This window comes from Tympanuchus pallidicinctus, unplaced genomic scaffold (assembly GCF_026119805.1).
Source record: "Tympanuchus pallidicinctus isolate F22 unplaced genomic scaffold, pur_lepc_1.0 scaffold8, whole genome shotgun sequence".
Taxonomy (NCBI): domain Eukaryota; kingdom Metazoa; phylum Chordata; class Aves; order Galliformes; family Phasianidae; genus Tympanuchus; species Tympanuchus pallidicinctus.
In genome coordinates, this window is record NW_026294802.1 from 41651956 (window position 1) to 41674909 (window position 22954).

General features: G+C 38.9%; 1 protein-coding gene across 1 annotated transcript in view; it reads right to left on the reverse strand.

Annotated features, from left to right (window-relative positions):
* Nucleotides 1-3691: 3691 nt before the first annotated feature.
* Nucleotides 3692-22954, reverse strand: part of LOC128073208 (V-type proton ATPase subunit S1-like) — a 50759-nt gene continuing 31496 nt past the window's right edge. The window contains exons 7-10 of the mRNA XM_052667798.1: nt 15015-15256; nt 14343-14396; nt 10552-10789; nt 3692-6307 (exon numbers count right to left, since the gene is read on the reverse strand). Coding sequence (XP_052523758.1) covers nt 6098-6307; nt 10552-10789; nt 14343-14396; nt 15015-15256 — 744 coding nt within the window. The 3' untranslated portion in view covers nt 3692-6097. The remainder of the gene's footprint in view (nt 6308-10551; nt 10790-14342; nt 14397-15014; nt 15257-22954) is intronic.

Below are 22954 nucleotides of genomic sequence, written 5' to 3' on the forward strand. Positions count from 1 at the left end.
ATTCAATCAGAAAGCTGCTGTCTTTCCATGTAGTTGAAGCAACTTTCATTAGTCCATTTTGATTTGGAGACCCTATCTGTATGAGAAGCATGCATTAGTATCGGGTATTAAGTGACCACAGCACTGCCACTAAAGCAAGGTCGCTATATTCCTTAACAGCATTATAAGGGTCTAATAAATGATTGTTTAGCATTAGATGTTTTGTTCAGAGGGAAGAGACCTTTAGTGCAATCTTCCAAATGCACTAAAAATATAATAATTTATGACAATAATAAAATGATTTCACTTGGGACACTAACAACAGATATTTCCTCTGCTGCGAGAGCTCCTTTCCCTTTCTTAACAAAGGGTACAAAAGGTGAAGCACCGATTATATTGCAGTTGCAGCTCTGTGTGGTTCACTTTGAGATGGGAGGCCCAGTATATTAAAGTATCAAAGAGGAACACCTGAGCTATAATTTTTGATTAAATTTGCATATACAGCAATAGTCTCACCATAAATAGCTTTTGGAATAAGTCACTGCGCAGCAGCTGAGTCTGGTCCTGGGTTTGTAGGAGGCACAGACACTGCTGATTAGACAAGATGCAGACTTAATGAGTAACGTGCAATCTTTCTTACTGAATCTTTGGAGTGAAACCTTTGGCTATTCCAGATGAAAACAATGACATCCTGAAAGATCCTTCACCTTTCTGATAAGGGGAAGTGGTAAAAGTAACCAGCTCATGTGCTAACCAAGAATTTCACAACAAACAGAAGGTGGCTGTTCATATGCAATATGCCATCTCATTTAAGTCTTTGATGCTAACTTTATTTTTCAAATATTACAACTCAGAAAACTACTGGTTAATCTTTAAGTCCTTTCACAGCTGCCAGAAGCATGCTTAGCCTGACAATCTATGACCACTAAGCCCTTTCTGCCCCCTTGAACTTCAAAGAGTACTATAAAAGCTATTATAGCAGAAATGGGTTAAAATTATGTCAGAACACGAACAAACCCTGGTTTCCCCCACACAGTCAATAAATCATTGTTGTGCTATTTAAGGCAAGCAAAAGCAAGGCCTGGTGTTCTTCCTCTCCATTTAGATACCCAGACATCACCACTAGACCATGCAAGCTGGCAGCAGTAAGCCATTAAGGTTTTAAATTTTGGCAACAAAATCAGCCAGTACACCCCCAAAAACTTCTGTGAAAATCTAAATCAATGAATGAAACATCATTCAACTGTGCCACCCTTGCCATATAAGAATATATCCGCAAAAGCTGCGCAAGAAAAAGCAGACCATCTGTTCTCTAATTGTAATACAAGCTAGTTACAAAGAGATAGATAAAGCCATTTCTCCATTCAAAAGATAAAAAGATAAAGCCACTTCTCCATTCAAAATTCAACTGCCTGTTCAAACCCTCTGGGGACCAATTCTGTTGCTTCACGCATGTGGTAAGACAAATGCAGAACACCCTGGGCAGGGTTCCCACTGCCATCTCCCTTTCAGGCACCTCGGGCTCCTGGAGGCCTGCCGAGGCACAGGCTCTGGCCTCAGCCTGCAGGCAACCCTGGCTGCAGCTCTGGAAGCCAATACTGAAGACTTGGGAGCCTTCTGAGGTAGCCCAGCATCACACAGGCACGCACGCCCTCACCTGCAGCTGCAGGCCCTTCATAGCCACCTGTGCTTGTCCATTGGGGTGTGGGACTGGCGGCCCATTGAATGGGTAAGGACTTCAACTCAGTCTTTCGAGGAAAACGGGAGGGCCCGTAGTCTTCTACATTTCCTCCTTTTGTTAAAGATAAGGGTTGAGACCATTGAAAGGTTGGGACATTTTCATTCAACTGCAACGTGAAGACATAGAGAGGTCCAGGCCAAACCTGGACCAAGGGCCTTCTATGTATCTCCAGCTTTGGGTCTATGCAGCTGGATACAAGAGCATTCCTGACACCGCCCCCATATGTGTGGTCAGCTGCACTGCGTTCAGGCAGGCAGTGACAGAAAACAGCGCCCAGAATAGCCTCTCAGGCTGCCTGCAGTGTGGTCCCTCACCCTGACAAGTCACCTGGCTGCTTTGGTTTCCCCTTTCGACAAGTATGACAAAAATCCTTCACCAATATCAATGTAATGTGTGAAGACATCAATGTTTGCAGCTATCTGCTTTGCTCCACAGCCAGAATTTTATTACTCAGCTGCAAGAATGACAGACCCAGACAGGCACCTGCGTCTCATCTATTCTTGTGCAAAATGATATATTACCTCCTTGGTGGAAAAGAGAGCACAGCAGTGTGATCTGAATGAACAGCTGAAGCACAGTTACAGATGGATGAAAAACAAGGAGAGTAACATCTCAAATCATGTCAGTATGCTCCAGTGAATGATGTTTATTAATTGGCAGAATTATCACTTCACTATATATATGAATCCATATTTATCTGGGATAAATATGAAATATAAAATTACAATTTTAACATTACATCAGCATGTCCTTAACACATCCATCCTCCAAAGGAACGTTTATGATTTTTTTTTCCCAACATTTAAAACACCATTATTGCACAGTTTTCAATAACTAACGAAAACTGCATATGACATCATGGCCACTGTCCTTCATTCTATGTGATGTCTACACAACTAGTTACAGGAATACTAAGACTGGAAATGAGTTTCACACCCACATTGCCATCTGCAAAGCTGAAAAGATATGTTCATTCATTCATGATAGTAATAAATTATATATAAAACAGTCTAAAATTAAGTTCAATTATAATAATTCAAGAACATACCAGGTCCAGGGGTATAGAGAAATCCAGCTAATCTAGAGCAAGCAATCTTCGTTGAATCAGAAGGTGTACAAAAAGTCGTGATGAAGAACAGGCAGCTTCTTCACTTATGGTACATCTTTAGCAGGTGATACACTCCTGTCTTTCAGTCACCACAATAAGCCTTCCTTCCACCCACACAGGTAGGAAGACTAGGAAAGACACTGACCCACATTCTGGAAGTGAGAGACTAGTTACTTAGGGAACCACCCCTTGGCAAGATCTTGGTTCTTTTTTTTCTTTTTTTTTTTTTTTTTTTCCCCCTACACTTCAACATTTTTTTTAAGCTTTTAGAAATCTGAGTTCTAAAGAAACAGTTCTTTCTTCTTTTATTTTAGACTGCTAAATTTTGGTAGGGAACAAACTAATCTGAGAGAACATTTACTAGCAAAAAGAGTAAGACTGGTTCCCTTTACTCAAAGATTATTAAGATATTTTGGCATAATTATTTTGAGCCAACTGAAAGTGTTTTGTTTCTCACTATCCTACTATTTCAAAAGGCAAATAAATTAATTTTCCAAGTCTGTTTTTGCCCATGACAGTGACTAGTTAAGTGACTTCTATGTCTTCATCTTGACCAATTATCTTTTCCACCCTGTTTTCCCCCCGGCCTACTAAGGACAAGCAGTAAGAAAGCAGCTGTATTGGCTTCTGACATTTGGCCACAGTCTACTCACCCCAAGATGCAGCAGAAACAACAGTGTGCAGGAGAAAAACTTCCTGCCCTCTTGGCTAAGTGCATATTATCTGCTTCCCTTGGGCAACACAAGGAGATTGTCACTATTCTTGCTCCTACAATCATCACCACATGCTGAGACATTCTGCCAGCAGTGACCAATATCCAATACTCAAACTTCCTCTTGTATCTTAGGTTATTTCCTCTGTTGTTTTTGTTTCTCTATAGCTTATGTTGAAAGTATTAGGAAGCTCTCTAATTTCCAGACGCTCCCTAATTCAGCTGATACATGTTTGCAAATTAATTATCTACCAGGTTCCCAGAAGAAAGAGAGGAATCAATTAATTAATCGAGTCTTGCCTTCGCAGATGGAATGACTTAATTTCCTCTATGGTCTACATACAAATACTACTCTTAGAGTGTTTCCATTATACTCTGTTTCACTGCAAATCATTTATGGGTTTCCACATAGTTTGTGAAAGAAGCCATTTTACAAGTAGAGAAACCAGTACAGCAAGGCAGTACCCACAGCATGAACAGGAGTCAGAACTGTTCTGACTCAGAATGTAGTTCCATCTCTGCTTTCCCCTCCAACAAGAGATCATTGCTGAGTTTTGACACAAAATGCTTTAAATATCTTATGGCTTCAATACTTTCATGTTTCAGCTCGGTTTTTCTCTTGTTTTAACCTTCTTGACTTCTCATAGATAAATCATTTTTTTTCTCAAGTTGTACTATAGGTTTTGGGTGGTTTTGTTTTGTTTTTGAGGAAAAAAAAATCAGAAACTGTCAATAAAGTTTCATTTATTTATGTTTTTGTTGTGTTTTTTTTTTTCAGCCGTGCTCTTTGCCACCCTCCCCTCTTCATTATTTTGTACTCCGTAGAGAATGAGCTGGCACTCACAGAAGTCTTTGGAAACACCTCTGATAACTTCAATGAGCTCCAGGGTAAGTCACGAAGGCTCACACCTTCCAGACACAGTTAATGTTCTCGCTGGAACTGTTCCTGAAGCAGGCGTGTTTTAACAAGTGTACCTGTGATTAAGCTCAACTGCGAAAATAGAAGAACACAGAACTGAGAGGCCCTTGGCAGCTTTCTAACTTTATTCGGCAAAGTAGGCAAACACAGGCAGGTGCAAAATCCTGCTACAAGTTCTTGAGGCCTAGCCCTGCTGAAATCGGAGTCTTGTTGCTGTCCATGGCTGCAGGGCAGCATAAAATACAGCTGCAAGGGTTTCCCCCGCCCCCTGTGGCCTTGTACAGCTGTCCTTCAGTTCTCACACCCCATCACCAGTGAACAAAATCTATTTTAAACTTTGGTGAATCTAGAGAAGAGTCATAGGAAAGCTGTCTTCTCCAAACCAAGTCCCTTGTAATGCCCTTTGTTCTAGCTATCAGTTTCATGACTATTACGTCAATTTTCAAGGAAGACTCATTCTTCAAAGAGGGGATTAATGAAGTCCAGTTATCTCTTCTGCCAACTTATTTTGCACAGTGCCTGTCTAACGCATTTTTGTGCAGATCAAATGCCAGCATTTCTCAAGGTTTTAAAAAACATCTGGGGAAAATACTACAGCAGTGGAGTCACTTTTCCTAGTTACACACCAGTCTTCTTTTTGTCTTCCAAGTCAGGACTGAATGATTAAGAAGGAATAGCTTCAGAGAGCATTTAACTTACTTCACTGGCTTCAAAGCAAAAATGTAGCATCCAGAAATGATGAGTATAAACTATTAGTGGTTTAGTTAAATAGCTGATTTTAACCATCTTTCCTCTTAATCTCTGTCCTATGAGATGGACAAAGATTAAAAAAAAAAAAAAATTCTCATGTGGCAAATATAACTTTGCTAAATTGTATCTTTTTGTTCTTTATCTAGTAACAGAACATGTACAGTCTTAAAAATACATTTCTAACAAAAGAATTAATACTATTTTACCTTTTTTCACCATTTTACCATTTACTGTCCCATAATATTTAGCAATTCCCACCACATTCAGATTGATCAGTGAGAAGTTGTAGTCTCTTTATTAATTAATTGCAAAAGAATTAATCACACTGAGCTCTATCAGGCTTCTGGAAGCAGTGAGATGACCATGAACACATTCAGACTTAAACTGTACAGTACCACTACCTTTTTTCCCATTTTTTGTACAACCTTCAGAACTACTCCAAAGATACCTGGCAAAGGAAGAAGTCTAAGAAAATTACATTATTTCCATCTGCACTGGCACATTTAATCATACTTAGTATGATAATATTTCAGTTTCTTATTGAATTAGTTATTTATAAATCCTTCTCATTTCTCTCTGTTTTGATAGTCTTTCTTTGCCAAAAATATTTAATCTGAAGGCAGCTTGTTCTGGTCTTTTTAATAGCTAGAGTAATAATCTTGACAACCTCACCTTAGACCTTAATAATGAACATTATTAAAAAAATGAAAGTTAATAACAAGTATTATTATTATTATTATTGCTAACCATAAGTATCCTTTTAATATGTCGTTTGATTATCCTTTTCTGCAATGACTTTTTAGTTACACATGTCATACAGTAGGAGGCTTACAAAAATCATAAATATCAACCCAGGAAAAGCTGAAGCAGCATTAAATAAATCCATAGCTATTCTGTCTGAGGAACTGACAGAGCTGGACCTTTGGGATCATCAAATCTGCTGTTTGTTGTGAGCTGCATGATCATATGGATTCCATAGGTCAGGATCCACAGTAAAATTATAGATGTTACCAAGCCCATCCAGATTGCAGGACTGAAGAAACCTGTACAGTCGCTGGCATAGGAAAACTGGCCATTTTCCACGTTGAATCCTTGAATCTGAGAATGAAGAAAGACAGATGAGTGAAATTAAATGTAAAATACAGACGTTGCTTTCAGAATGTATGCCACTCTCGCTCAGCCCATTAAAAAAGAGTGAGAACAAATTATTTTGCATAACAATTTTCCAGGTCTTCTTTCCACTTAAAAATTTAAGACGCAGCAGTTATATGTTTGGCAAGAGAGTTGTGTTTCCACTTCACAAATCTGTATTAGTTTTGAAAGTAAAACCCCATGTGTGATCAGCCTAGCTCAATGACCACTTCTGAATCAGGAAACTCAAGGGCATGTGAGACAAGGCTCCCCAAATGATATGATCTGTCAAAATATCTGGAGATTTTTAGATAATATCTCCTTGATGAGTAGAACTTCTAGAGCCTACTTCAAAATACATTTAATGATACCTAATATTTTACCTGAGTTTTAGTAAAAGTTTAAGAAAATAGTTGGTAAGGTTTTTTACCCTCCACTGAGGTGTGGACTCCATGCTGTGTATTCACATACAAAAGCCCCTATATGGAACTGGACTTCGTGAAGGGTGTGAAAAAATAACAAGAAGGGATTCTACAGGTGCACTGGGCAGAAGAGACAGGCAAAGGACAGTGTACCTCCTCTGACTAATGAGAAGTGAAAGTTACCTTCAACAGGCATGAGAGGTAGTCAAAGACTATCTATTCTGATCCATCTCCAAATTTTGCAAAAAGTATGAACAAACTGAATGCCTTTGAGACTGATACTATACTTAAACTTTTGTTAAAACCAGTTAAGATTTTGAAAGACATGAAGGGAGGACAATTTGCTGTGTGGAAACAGGCACATAATGACATAAGCACCCACTCCTTCAGAAGGAAGGGAAACCAGTGGAAGAAAATGGGAAAAGAAGATCATGGATTTTTAATTTCTGTGTTCCCATTCTATGATTACCCTGTGCTTTAAGATAAATTAACATAAAAATGTTGTGTTAATAATTGATTTTGCACTTCCTATGAAAGATGCTGCACAAACTAAAGCAATTTGTCTGCAGCTTGTAGACAACGCTCCTTCAGTAAGCACTCTGAGTTTGAGTTAACTTATGGTTCGGGCAACCGAAGTTAATGTGCACATAATATGTGTTAAAGGCAATGCCTGAACCTTGTGGAATGCTGATTAATAAAGCTATTATCACATGCAGGAGTAAGGTGCCATGGTTGTAAAGATAATTTTAACATCATGAGGTTATTTGGACCTTGTAGAAGAACCTTTCCAAGTGAGATCTCTGCCGCTATTTGCAAATCCTAAATGCTTTCGCTATAGGCAGTCAGAGTTCTGATTAAAGCAGGATTACTGGCAATAAGCTTTTGGGTTGGGTAACTGTGCAGTTTCAAAGAATACAGGTGCTTACCAAAGCTGTTTCTTATTAAGCCACTGCTTTGACAACAGATGAAAATGTAAAATAGTCATGAAATATAATCTGAAAAATTTATTTACAATAAAAAGCAGTTGATGATTTATGTTATTTCAGTAAAAAAAAGGCTGAAATTCTGAAAAACAATGCAATCTCATTACCACATTTACAGGAAATCTGAAGCACTTAGCACCTATATTTTTTTTAGCAAGATATTACCACTTCTTTAGAGCCAGAAATACTGTATTTTATTTTGTCGATCCTATTGGTGGGGGTTTTCTGTGTTTTTTCTTTAGTGCTTTTTTTTTTTTTTAAATGATTATGCTTATTGAACCTCTGAGATGAAAGCTTTAATTGTACATTCTTAAAATGTGATATCTACTTTCAAGAAGAATTATATGCAGGATTCTTTTTTAGCTTTTCTGAAGCTTTATCGTTCCTGTGGGGGTGTCACAACGCAGCTAAGCAATAAAAATGTCATTTCTAGCAGCATTTCTACCAAGAGGAAATTAAAAATACTTCAAAATTTCTCTAATTTTTATGAATGCAAAATACAGCATACAGGAGCCAAAGCTCACTTTCTGTGGAAGTTTTGGTTTTACTGTTTGTACTAGCATTATTTGTCTTGTCCATACTAGCAAGCATTTGCTGAACATGTTTTAAATTATTTGTCCTGAATTGAGTCTCCTCATCATCTGGCTTCTGACAAAGCCTTCAGGAAGATCTCTTGTTTTCACTGATCTTAAACATACACTGGACTTCTAATTTTTGAACATAGTAATATTTCAGCCATAAAGAGTCTTGCCACAAAAAGCCATAACAGAGTGATATTAGTACAGTTACATCTGTGAGTGGTGACACTGTAGGCAAAGGCTTTGTCTAAACAGTATTGTACTGAGGTTCTTTATAGCTCCAGAATAAAGCAATACCTGCATCATTTCAGCCTGGTTCTGGAACATACTATGGAAGCCTTCACTGTGCAGATGCTACAACCTCTTTAGCATGGTGATACTATTTTGACCATCCAAAGTAGTAAAGTGCAATTGTACCAGCTAGACTGGCACTGGGTCCTGATTTCTGATTCACTGCATAACACTGACAATGAAAATGATGTTCACCAGTGTCAGCAAGCAGATTCTATGCCGTCTGCAATCACTAAGCACATCCCATGTGCTTTCGTCATCTTGCAACATAGCTTGGGAGTTAGCAAATCTCATTCTTGGACAAAGACCAACAGTGATACCATTCAGATTTCTTCACGTATCAGTAGACGAAAACTGGGAAGGTATGATCTAGCTTAGAGAGAACTTAGAAAGTGGTAAAAAATGGTGACATTCTGGCTTGACACAGAATCATACAACAAAAATGTTCAGAATAAGACTTTCCAGGCTGTTTTTAACACCAAAGACTTGATTAGAGAAGAAGGCCTTGTTCCAAAGGAAAGTTCAGTTATCTGAACAGTGGAAGTAGAAGCAGCTGTTGCTCCACAGGAATAAAGAGGGGTAGGTAACCTACTTCCTCTCCTCTTATTAAAACTAGACTGAAAGGATTCCTGCTAAAGAAGGAAGAAGACCTCTTGTTACACTTTGAGAAGATAGAAGTTCTAGGAAAAGACAGGTTGTTGTAAGTGGATCCTTTGTATTTTCACAACCCATGAATTTTCACAGATCACAGACCAGTGATGTCAAAATCTGTGCTCTGCACTTCAAATATTTGACTAAACAAGGCCCAGTTGCATGGGCTCAGACATTTTCAAGCCCTTCCTTAAAATACCACTATCAGGAGGAACCTTCACAACAATGGTATGTACTGCTGCACTGCTTCTCAAAAACTGTGGGACTTAACCTTAGAGCCTGCAAAGAGGAAGATAAAAACAGTGATTCAAAAGGAAGGCTGCCAGAGATACTTAGGTCTAGTGTTTTTGTGTGGCTGAATGATGACTAAACATATTAAACCTGCATTTCATCTTCTTTTAGAATCCAAATCTGCAACAGACCTCAGCAGCTCTCGGTAGTAGGAGGAAAGTAAATCTTACTACCAATGCTATTCTTTTGAGATTTCAGTGTTTAAACTGAAATGTCAAACGTGAATTCAGATCACTGAGATTTTTTGATAAATTATTAATATGACTCTACCAGCATTTGTATTCGGTTATGAGATCAGCTCATCTTTGACAAGGTGAGTCCGGTTTGCTAATGTGCCTCTCCCTAAGTGAAAATCAGTGCCCACCTGCATCTACACAAAATATAGGGAAGATCTGTATTTCATTTAAAAAAAAAACAAACAGCAAAACGTTTTCCTTCTGGGCCATGTGGTACCTAGTATTTCTCCTGATTGAAATCCATGGCTTCCAACCTTCCATTACATTTAATTCTACTGGGCATTGTTTCTGTCTGTAGGAGTTTAGACTATCAGTGTCATTGAAGGCTGTAACCACACTAAGCTGTACTTTTCTAGGTAAACAAAGAGCAAAGAAATCAAATAAAAACAAAGTAAGCAGCATAAAGCCACCCACCTAAGAGGTCCACATTTCCAGCAGCAGCCCAATTCATTAAACAGGCGTGGAGACTTAGTCATTCTTTGCCTGATTAAGCGCATTTGGTTTTATTGGTTTTTCTTTTCTGAGGACAACTTTGGAGGTTTTGTTTTTCACAGCTGCACTTCCACGTTCTTACTGTTCAGCAACTGCCATCTCTTTTACCCCTTTTTTGAATAGCTCACCTAGGGGGAACAGATTTTCTTTTACATTTTTCCTCAGGTCAAATTGAAAGTAAAGGCATTATGAATTTGTGTCGTTCGGCACCTACAATAGCAAGTAATAATTCTTGGAATTATCTCTGAAACAGCAATGTGTACTCACTTGGAACCTGGAAATGAAAACATCCCAGTTGATTGCTTCCATGTTGGATGGAATCAGCCTTGCCGGATAGAGAGTACTTGTTCCCACCAGCTGACAATGAAATGAGTACTCTGCAGGAGCAGAGATGACAGATACATTATACTTAGCAAGTTTTTCTTCATCTTGTACAATCTCAATTGAATCCAAAGTGAACCAATTTCTAGCTGAGCCTCCATAGAACATATTGGTCATTAAAAACCTAGAAAGACAACAGAATAAACAATAAGTCCAAATGCCAGAAGGAAAAAATTAACATTCACTTTATAAAGCACTGGTGGCAAATAATAAAGGTACATCACAGCTGGTGTCTCACATCATCAGGACTGTTCATAAGTGAATAGCCTTTGTGAACATTTCTACTGCTTCTTGGGGTTTCATCTCACATCTCATCTTTGGCAGGCAAGGAGCAAGAAAATGTGATTTCATTCTTCAAAGGCCTATACCAATGCAGTATCTCATCACTTACCAGCACTTTATGAGTGGACCAGAACTTAAAGACACTGTCAATAGGCCTGTAGTGGCTCTCAATAAACAATTTATGGGATTTTTTGAAAAAAATTGCTTTTATGATAGGTACAGCCCTGATAACTATTTTGATTTGTTGTAATTCTTCCTTGATTCTGATGCTTAACTTGCAGTCTATCTTTGCAAATGTCTGAATTTACAGTAAAAGACAGTTTTCTCTCACTAGATGGGAGGAAGGGTTGTCAGCCACACTTTCCTATGTCTAGCTGTTTAGCCACAAATGAATATTTTCTCATTTTGCAAAAAGTGGTTTCCAGTAGTTTACAACTGTGGCATTTAAATAAGTGTTACTACCACTGCAGTATGAACAAATGTTCTGAAAGAAAAATAACTGAGAATATACAGAAGTAAATTCTTATCTATAGATACCAGGACCAAATCTTTACCATTTTTACCCAGTAGCTTTTAGGTAATCAAATTATTTCTTCAGGAAATGATAAACTTTTCTCCTTGTTATTTTTTGCTTCTTACTTAGTCCCCACTTGTTTTGCACATTTATATCTCTCCTGGATATGTGGAGTCATATAACCACAAGGAGTTTATAAGAGTTATCTGTTTATCAATAAGTCAGACTTGATTCAAAATGAAATATTGTAATGTTTATCCACACCACTATGGGCACCACTATCTGTGGATTTTAAAATCTAGGGTAATAATTAGATGCAATTATGACAGGTTTGAAAAATACGCAGTCACCTATAAATGAGGCACAATACAGAGTAATAGTGCTCTCCATTGATTGTTTAAATCAGTTGCTTTCAGTAGCATATCATCCATTCAATTGAAAGTCTACACTCAATACTTTCAATGTTCCTTAGGGGTAAAATAAAAAATCACTACATTGAGCAATTTTCTTGGTTGTTTTTTTTTTCGTTTTGTTTTGTTTTGTTTTTTTAATGATCAGTGGGTTTTGATTCATATAATTTCATAAAATCATAGAACTCAAAGCGTCATTCAGGTGAAAAAAGGATGTTCTGTCTTTTGTCATTCCTGTCTTGAACTTAAACTGCTCCTTCCACACTATATTCAGCCATAAACATTTTCACTGAAAATGAAAAAAGAACACACCCTTTGAACTGCATCTAGTATACAAGAATATATGGAAAATTACCCCATTGTTATAATGATAACAACTTATAAATGTATTAGCAGAGATACTAGTTGTGAGAATCTTTTCCTGATATATAGCACAATTTGAACTGAATTTTCATCTGCAGGCACTAAAAGAACTTCTTCAACTTAAAGACATGGCCTTTTATAAATATACATAAATATACAATATATACATAAACATACTTAAATCTTGTGCCAGCCACAAATGCTGAGTGTGCTCTGTGCTTTGGCTTAGAAGGCAAGGAAGTGAAAATAAGGAAGGTCTTTGGAAACACACTCCATGAACAAACAAGTTTTACAAGGCTATGTATCTTGCCCTTTACAGGAAATGCTGTGCTCACATTGAACATTACAGCCAATGCAGGAAGCAAACTTTCACAAAGCCATTATACTCTTTAAGTATTGTGGCACAAACAGTTCTTGGCTGCCTGCTAGACTCCCTTTGTGGCAGATAACCCTGTGAACTCTAACTGTCGCTACTTGTTACTGATCACCACCTCACGTGGCTATTCACTGCAAGGAGAAATGTTTCTGAAAAGGAAGTTATATGGAATTACTGTTGTTCCAAAGATTGCAACAGAAGCACAATTGATATGTACCAGACTTTACACCACAGTTTCTGGAGCAATTCTATTTAATACATGCTGTACAACAGCAGTCACATTCTTAGAAATTTAAGTAAAGAGAAACGAAGCTCTATCCAGCTAATGCCAGACAGAGCATTAGCACTTCTGTCCAGTTTGGTACCTTTCTCCAGAGAAGTAGCACAGCCAGAAAACAGTTCATCCTTCAATGGCAAATGCAGGAGGCTGACCACTGCTCTTGCTAGAGGGAAGAGCGAGGCATGTTTCCATAAGAAGAGACAGCTATTGCAGCTGCTTATAGGAGGTGGGATATGCCTAGCTGCTCAGCATAACGTGGTAGGCTTGGGGTGGTAAGGACACGCTCGGATTGAGTTTACACTGCTGAGGTTAGAGTTTATTGAGCTTAGAGAGAAACAAATTGAGCTATTTAACCATGGTCCTGTCTGGTATCATTTTATTTTATTAAATGACCTTTACAGAGAAAAAATAATGCAGTTATGGCTCTGTCTTCTGTTCCTTCTCACCTCTTTGCCCTGCTCATGTCCTGTCTACTGAGGCAGAATGTAATCTTCCTAAGAAGTCATCTTCAACAGCAAATGTAATTGAAATGAACCAGAAGGGGAGAACAGAAGTTATAATGTATCTCTGTGGGTTTTAGTTCTTGAGAACAGACATGCTGGGATGAGCAAAGTAAATAAAGTCTTCCCGAATCATGAAAAGATCAATGGACTGTTCTGGTTCTGTTAAGTACCTATTATATACCATGCAATAGTGTATTATGGGAGCTAGTAGAGGCCTAAAATGACATGACTGTCTCTTTAAGCAGGAGATAAAGTGAAATGAAAAGAGCAGGCCACATTGCCTCTGACGGAAAACATTTAACTGCTGTTCCTGCTGCTGAGGAAAGAACTGAGGTTAGTGGACCAGTAGCTGTATGGCAATTCTCACAGCAGTACAGATGCTATCCTGGAGTCCCCCAGCAAAAGTAAAAGCAGCATGTTTTCTCTTTGAGTTTTCATCCCAAGTCTTCCTGTTTCCTTATTTTCTCTTCCCTATTATATATTCTCTTCCCTTCTTACAGTGGAAGAAGCTTCCTCTTGCCATCATCCACAGAGCAGAAAAATTATCAGTTTTTGCAGCCCTCATTAGCCACAGGCTAACTCTGACAGAGTACACTGGCAATCCATATCAGGTTGAAACACAAGCCTGGCAAGGGAAGCGGACTTCAGCTCCTAGAACTATTTCTAAATTAAAGTTTGATTTCCCTAAGAAGGGAAATCCTGTTCTGATCCTACCATCAAAATAAGATGTTTCGTGTGCCACTGTCTTACAGAATGATTGATTGTTTACACTATTTTTCAGAACTTTACCTGAGCATGCTTAGATATTCCTTAGTATATGATAACTCCTCAGCAATAAAAAACAAAACCGTGATTTTAATAACCTTTTCACCACTTTTTTTCTTTGTCTTAACTTACAAATGGGCTTTGTACATCACAAAGATTTATTTAAGAATAAATCATAAGTTACCTTATCTCTAGGCTGTTGATTCCATTCACTGGCTTTGTGTATTTTAATGACAGTCTAAGAGTAAGAAAAAGATTTTTAATGTTAGAGTAGTCAGCCTTAATTAAATCACTGTGACATTTCAATCAGAAGGAATATTCTAAATCAATAGGCAATTACAAAAGTCATGTAGAAAAGGTTCACAGTACAGAAAGCACACAGAAAAATATGACAAAATATTTCTATAGCCTTTTTTTAAAAAAAAAAACCAAGAGCAGGTGCTTCAAAACAAATGAAAGCAGAGATCATGTTTCATTAATGCATTTCCAACTGAAGTACCACCTACCACATGGCAATACTGCACTTCAAGGGAATTTTACAATGAAACAATAATCTCGTTAATGCTAGTGGAGATCTCTGTGATGGCAAGATTGGGCACAGAGAAACCCATTTGGACCAAACATAAACAAGCAAGCAACTAAATAATGCAGAAGGAAAAAAGAGCAAATGTAGAGGAGGCATCTGAAAAATTGTTGTGGTCTTGACTCAATCTTCTTTGTACAAGAATATTAAATTTAATATTTTTTTTATTTTGTATGCGTTAGTAGAAGAAAATTAAGTTTTTATTCTTTCCTTTGCTCTATTAACTTCCAGAACAATATGTACATGAAATTTAAAATTCCTTGTTCTACTCACGTTGTGTTGGCGTCTGAGCACGTAGAGGAAGAAATATCCACACTCCGGGTAACAAACGTCGCTTTTGTCAATTCTATTAAAACTGAACCATTGACAACAAGACTAAAATTACTAGCATAGAAAAGGATGCACGTCATATTTCCAGTGGTCACATTCAGAGGTGGATATGAGGAATCGTCTTCTTCTTCAGTAGCCATTAACTGTCGTCTTAATTTCCACATCACATCAGGTTTTCTAGAAATCTGGAATAACAGCACATTAACACCTCATAACCTTTGAGAGAGAACTCACAGAATCACATGGAATCACAGAATGGCTCATGTTGGAAGGGACCTCAAGGATCATGAATCTCCAACCCCCCTGCCACATGCAGGGCCACCAACCTCCCCATTTAATGCTAGACCAGGCTGCCCAGGGCCCCATCCAATCTGAACTGAACACAGTGAACCTCTATCCTTCTTAAATCTGCATTTAAACTTAATATTTACAATTGTCTGCCTTTTTAATGGGCAGCATGGTGGCTAACTGGGGGGTATTGACTTTGGTTCCCATGTCAGGTGAGTAAAATGAGTACCCCTTATATGAGACAAATGAATATAAAACTACGCTAGTGCTGCCTTAAGACGGTAGCATCCATTTCTTTAACATATAAATAACTAGATTACAAACAATATAGTGAAATAATTTCATCTCTTCTGTGATAATATCACAAGAAAATTTTAACTTAACAGTTCAGTGACCAAGCTCCTTGATAACAGGAACAGGTTTTACACTCTTCATTCTAATAAGCAAGCCAGTAAACCGCTGCAGTTCTGTATTTAGGCTCTTCTGATGGCTTCTGGAAGAAAATGTATGCTCAGTTGGATGAGAAGGCGAACTTTTATAAGAGGCTTCACTACAGATACATTTGCTTTAAGGAAGCTTCAAGGAATTCCTTTAATTGGTGCCTTCTTGCAAATGTGCCTAGGGCATCTTCGCTAAAAAGAGCCCCTCTGATACCAACAGTAAAAGCTATCTGGTCGTACTGGATAAAAACTTTATCTTTTTGTCCATGTCTTCACTTTTTACTCATACCTGTACTATGCCATTTATTTTTAACACATGCATCAGCTTTACAACTTGATATCCTACTAGTGGCCTTTGCCCCTGGATAACTTTAGAATATAAGAAATGAGAAGTGTCACAGGAGTTACCAGAAGTATAAGTGTGTTGATTTACTGTCTCAAACCATATCTAACAAGTTTAAAGATAGGTAAGGCCTTTTTTTCCAGTTTGAAAGAGAAGCTATCATTGACTTCATAATCCGACTGTAGAGAAGCCCCCCCAAAAATTTGTTACATTAACTGCTGCCCTCTAAACACTGTGGGACATCTGTTATTTACACTGTGTCTTTGCAGATAGCCATCTCATTCTAGGAACAAAGCAGAATGGGTTGAGTAGAAATCCTTTAACTAAACACTCAAATGAAGATTGCAATCTTCCTCTCCCATACATGCATACTTTATGAATTTCTTTTTAATGCAGAGCAGTGCCTTTTCAAATACATCAGAACACGCATTATTTTAAATGAATACCATTTCCTTTAAAAGAAGAGTGCACAACAAAAGAAAATATTCAACTTTTGATATAAAACTTTTAATCTTCCCTTAGGCTCTCCTGAAATGTAATCATTTTATTTCAAACTGAGAGGAAGAGCTGAAGTCTAAATTATATCCTGTCTAACAATTGACTTCACTATGTGGGCCCCGCATATCATCTAAGGAGGGCTTTAAAAACCACCTGGTAATAGCTGAAAACAATGCTGCATTGGAGACTGTGATTGGGCTGAGTTTGGGGATTAGTCTAAAGTATCTTAAAATAAAAAGAAAGCCATTAGGATATCATCATGAGACTGCAGCTTTATTTCTATTGCTCTGCTGCCAGTACTTTGGCATGAAGCTTTCACATGAAGATTCCCTTTGGTCTCAGAAAAAGCATATAAACCACAAGAGCATTTACCTGTAAAGTAGGGGTGTCAGGGACTAAGAAATCCATTCGTTTTCCCCGACTACACCTGTTTTAACCAATTTGCTCATGCTGAAGAAGGGAGGCAACACAGCTTGCCAGGCACATTTCTAAAAGTGGGCTTTGTGTCAGTCATATTTATGACTGAAAACAGAGAAAGTTTCAGACGAACAGCAGTCCTTATGTACACTGCTATTGGTAGGAAGCACAACACCACCAAACGGGAGCCTGAAAGTGGAGGAACGTCCCCCAAGTATATTCATCCTGTCAGCCTGCAGGCGTACGAGGTACCCATGGCTGAGGCAATTTAGCACATTCAAAATCAGAAAGTAGCAATTCAAGAAAAGCTCAGTCCTGAGGCTGGAAGGAGAGGGTCTGAGACAGATACGCAGCCTAGGAGCTGCTGGAAGGCTGAGGACAGCAATGGCTCCTTGCAGCATCCTGTAGCTTGGGGCGGGCAGCTCTCCCCAGACGTCCCCATCTCTCTGTTTAAGAATAAGTTTCCTTTTGTGGCTGCACAAGCATGAGTTTACTGAATTAAAACTGTTCTCCCCATAACGTATATTCCATGCTGGACTATAAATGAACAGATAGTTCCTTAAGACATTGATTGTATTTACACTAAATTTTTGTAAATCAATCAGATTTTTAAAAAACAATTCACAGTAGCAGTGTTCTCAACCATTACACTGTATTTTGTTTGGTGCCCCCTTCAGCTTTACCTAATCTGAACTGTATGTACTGCAAGTCACTGTCGTTTGCCTGGATTTATCAATGGCATTTCTGACTTCAGATTTACAATGAACAATCACAAGACAAGATCAAACAAGATATGGGGGAAAGAAAGGGTGTAACTGATACTGTCTTAGATCTCAACTGAACACTATGGTTCCTAACTGAACCTACAGTAGAAGCTTGGACAAGATTTTTCCCTTTGATCTAGTTTGTAATCATTTCTCTTGGAAAGGAGAAAGGTAGCCGAACTGGCTACATTTTGATGCACAGACATGCTGATTTTTTTTTCAAAGCAAACAGATCCAAAATTATTCATTTGTTTTGTTGGCTGGCTTACTGTTGGCTGTTCTGAAACAGAATGGCTAGGGACAAGAAAAAAGATGTGGGGCCATTTTATATATCTGAAAATACAAACATATAGAAATTGAATGCTTGCAAATACATGTAAAAAAAAAACAAATATAAAATGCTGGGAAGAAAATTTAATTGGCTGAAATTATGAATGGTAATGAACTGCAGAATACAGGCTACATTTTGCACTAATTCAGAAGCAAGATTTTTGGATAACAGTTCAACAGATGGTTATGCTTTTTTTCAGTCTTGCACTTCTTGACTTGAACATGGCTATATTTAAGTGTGAACTTAACTATCACTTAACTGTGTAACTATCAGTAAGAATACAAAGTGTCCTGACGGTGTCCATTGCTCCTCTTCATCTCTAACATTAGGGTTCTGTAACCACAGCTCTGTGCAGTTGTTGCTCTTGTTGGAACAGCAACAGGAAACAAAAGGTCATTCTGTACTTTCAGAGAATGGGGGAATGAGGAAGAAGGTTACACTTCCTTCCACTTTTTGGGTTGTATCCCAGTCCTTGACTCCATACTGGTACTATGATCTGTGATGTTGGAATCACAAAACTACATAAAATCTCAGCTTCCATTAAAAGCAAAACAAAATAAAATACAGAAAATGCAGTATAAGAACCAGATGATAACCTATTATCTTATTATTAGCTTATTTTGATACACAAAGAAAAGAGCCCAAAAGTACTTAGGGGCTGTATTTCAAAGACAAAACTCAAAATGCACTGTGAGAGGGGATATAAAAAATACTTCTGGGTCACTTAAAATTTTAAGCCTGAATCATGAGCCCAGTGTAACATCAGAGCAGGGGAAGGCACTGTAACCATGTGATCGAAGCACTCCAAAGACAAATACTTGGGATCTGGAATAGAATTTGCCTCAATGGCGTGGACTGCATCTACATTTAATGTACCATCAGCAGAGCTCTTGACAGGACCCCAAGCTGAATGCCCAATTGCAATTTTTGAATATGAGAGACCATTACAATGTTTTCTCACAAGGCATCTTTCTAAAAATGATGCTAGAAAGCTGCTGTATGCCGAGTGCTGTGGTGCTGGTCTCAGGACAACAGCAGATAATGCTGCTTGCTGGGGTTCTGTTGTAGCATATCAGAGATCACTCAGTATTCATGTCTCAGCCAAGAATAAGCACATTTCCATTCCTTTTACTGAAATTTGCATTTTCCTTTTGTTCCTGTGAAAAAGGTCAGTTTCTTATGTTTTTTTAAATTGATATAACATCACAGCTTCAACACAGACAGCAACATCACCACTAGTCCAGCCCCAGCCCTGCCAGCCCCTGCCAGTACATCAGTTCAGCTAAAAGATACTGCATCAAAAAATCTGAGCTGCAGGCTCAAGGTAATGATAAGCATCAGAATTCAAGATCGGTGAACAAATACGTTGTTTCCAGAATCAGGTTTAGAAAAATCACAAACAAGCAGAAGGAATGTCTTTGCTCAAACTTATTTTGAGCAAACCTATAAACCATTGGCACAAATCTATAGCCTATCAATATTTTGACCTCTAAAAAAGTAGAATGTCAAGCAGTTACCAGTTATCTCTGGTTCTGAGTTTGAACTTTTCAAGGTTTTTATTATTTCCATTTTGTTTCTGTATTTTTTGCTTTTTTTGCCCTTCTCTGTACTATTTTAAAATATCATCTCGCTTTTGGTGTTGCATTTGGCTAACTCTGTGTTCCATTTAAATCTCAAGCTATCTCTCCTTTTTTTGCTGAGCAGACTGGATGTACCTTGGATTAATTCTCTGGTACACCAGTGGATTGTGCTGCCCTCCAGAGGAAATTTGACAGGCTGGAGAAATAGTCTGACTAAAACCTCAGCAAGTTCATCACAGTGAAGCACAAATTCTGCATCAGATAAAGACCAGCCCCAGATACCAGGGCACACTGGGAGTTGCCCAGCTGGAAGGCAAAAAAGAAGCTGAGAGTCAAGGTGGACACCAAGCTGAACACTGACAGCAATGGACCCTTGCCACAAATAAGGCCAATCCTGGGCTTCATTATGCAAAGTCCTCAGAAGGTCAAGAGAGGGGATCTTTCCCTTCTTCTCAGCGCTACTAAGGCCATGCCTGGCGTGCTACGTCCAGTTCTGCCCCCTCCCTAGTAGATGTAAGACATGGAGTTACTGGAAAGAGATGCTGAAGGGACTGGAACAACTCTCCTGTAAAGAAAGACTGAGAGCACTGGGCCTGTCCAGTCTAGAAAAGTCTTGTGGTGATCTCATCAGCGTGTATACATACCTGAAGGGGGCATGCAAAGAGGACATTCTCTTTTCTGTGGTGTGCAGTGCCAGGACAAGAGGCAATGGGCACAAACAAAGACTGGAGGTTCTAACTGCATTTCTGTACCATGTGGGTGAAGGAGCACTGGCGCAGGCTGCCCAAAGGCTGTGCAGTCTCCCCATTGGAGATCTTCAAAAGCCACCTGGGCAATCTGCTCTGTGTGTCTCTGATGGAGCAGCGGTTGGTGCAGATGGACCCAGAAATCCCTACCAGCCACAACCATTCTGTGCTTCTGTATGATTCTGTCCTAAGTCATCTAAAGATGTAGACATCATAAATACTAGACCAGGAGGCATGATGTGAAAGGCTTCCTCCAAAATGTTCAAAGCCTGGGTTCCTGTACTTCAAAAGATAGAGGCCCCACATTGTTAGGACATAATTTCCTACCTACTAAACAAACTGCACATATTTTTTTACTGCTTTTTGTTATTCGTACTGTTTGAATTGGCCAAGAAGGCCAATGGCATCCTGGGGTGCATTAAAAAGGAGTGTGGCTAGCAGGAAGTGATCCTCCCCCTATACTCCATCCTGGTGAGGCATCCAGAGTAGTGCATCCAGTTCTGGGCTCCTAGGTTCAAGAAAGACAGGGAAATGCTAACAAGAGCCTAGCAGAGGGCAACAAAGATGATAAAAGGATTTGAAGCATCTCTGGTATGAGAAGAGGTTGAGAGACCTGGGGCTGTTCAGCCTGAAGAACAGAATACCAAGAGTGGATCTGATAAATGTTTATAAATATCTGAAGCGCAAGAGGCAATTGGATGAGGCAAGAACAAGGAGGAATGGCCAAAAACTGCAACACAGAAAGTTCCAACAAATATACGGAAGAACTTCTTTACAATGACAGTGACAGAGCACTGTAACAGGCTACCCAGAGAAGTTGTGGAGTCTCTTTTTATGGAGATATTTTGGGCACTTTCCTGTGCAATCCACTGCAGGGAACCTGCTTTAGCAGAGCAGGGAGGTAGGACACAATCATCTCTAGACATCCCTTCCAATCCCTGAAATTCTGTGATTCAGTATGAATTAACCTATCAGTACAATGCGTGAACTCTCAGATCCATGTCTGTCCATCACCTGTACAGACATTAAATCAGAAATAGTACTAAACAAAAAAAGAACTTGGTTCAAAGTAGCAAAAGATTTTGAGTAAGTTCAAATTCAAATGCGAACTTTGATGGAGTAACTACAGTCTTTCATACTCAGTCGCAAATTATCTCACCTACCTGCAACTAATTTTGACATTCATTCCTTATTACTAAAACAGACAGAGATAACATTTCTGTGCTGCTGCAGCTGAACTGATGTTTAAACTGCATTTTTCACCAGGAATGTTTGTTGGGTGACATTGGGGTCACATGAACATGGGTCTGTTTTCAGAATCTTCTGAACATTTCCAGTAGAGATGTCTAGCTTATCAGGAATTACCAGAAGCTCATTTGAATGAACCTTTCTTGCTCCTTTAACTATCTCTTTTGAAGGCAGCAGGGTACCACAACTTCAAGGTGGTTTTTCAAATTTGAAGTTTCTATCCATACTTAGATCACCTGATATTTTACAACTTGCATATTAATACAGTAAAGCTTACATATCTTAAAACTGCACAAATCCCAAGTAATTGCACGCGCTGGTGTTATCAGAAACAAAACTGAATTTTCAAATTGTTCTTTCTTTCCACATTACACCTTTTCAGTGCCAACAGCATGAGGTAAAGACAAAATAGTTACCAACAGAACAAAACAGGTAAAAATGTGCACTGCGTAGATTTGGAAACATTTAGAAACTTGGTTTAGAAAAATCCATTTCCATACATAAATATATATGCCAGAGTAAGCACTTTGGATTGAGAGATCCAAGTCCTCACATTTTTTACTCAGGCACACTTCCTGTCAACAATTTTTTTCCTAAATAAAAGCTTCAAACTGACCAGAATCACCAAAGCACACAGAACAAGCTAGCAGGCTGGTAACATGCTTCTCTTCAGGGAAACACTACATAGAAAGGTTGTTCTCAGTAACAAGCAACAGGAGAAACATACTTTAAAAGAGATATCATCTAATTCAAAATCTAAGCGTATTATTCTTTTACAATCAGTGTCTCAAAGCTTGCTGGGGACACAGATGAACAAGTCCAACAAGCAACAGATTCCTCATGAAGAAGAGGTTTCTGCCATGAGAAGCCTCACAACCTGCCTCTCTCCCTCCTGGACTTGCTCTGCGCTCTACCATGATGCTGAAGAACAAAGGTGTCTGCCATCAGATTCCTCTGATGCAGAATTCCTGCACGCTGACAGACTCTCCAGGGCCTGCTACCTGAGTGCTGCTGCTTCCTCCAGAATTGGCTCTGCGACTTCTTGCTACCTGCTTGCTGCCCAAGGCCGGCCACACCGCTGCTCTCCCCCCCTGCTGCTTTTGCCTCAGACCTTCAAACGCCGTGCAACGGGACCGCTGCTGGATCCTGGTGCTGACTATCCCACTTTAACGTGATTCTTGCTTCTTTCCTACCTTTTCTATTGCCCTCCTTCCCTTCCCCATCTCCC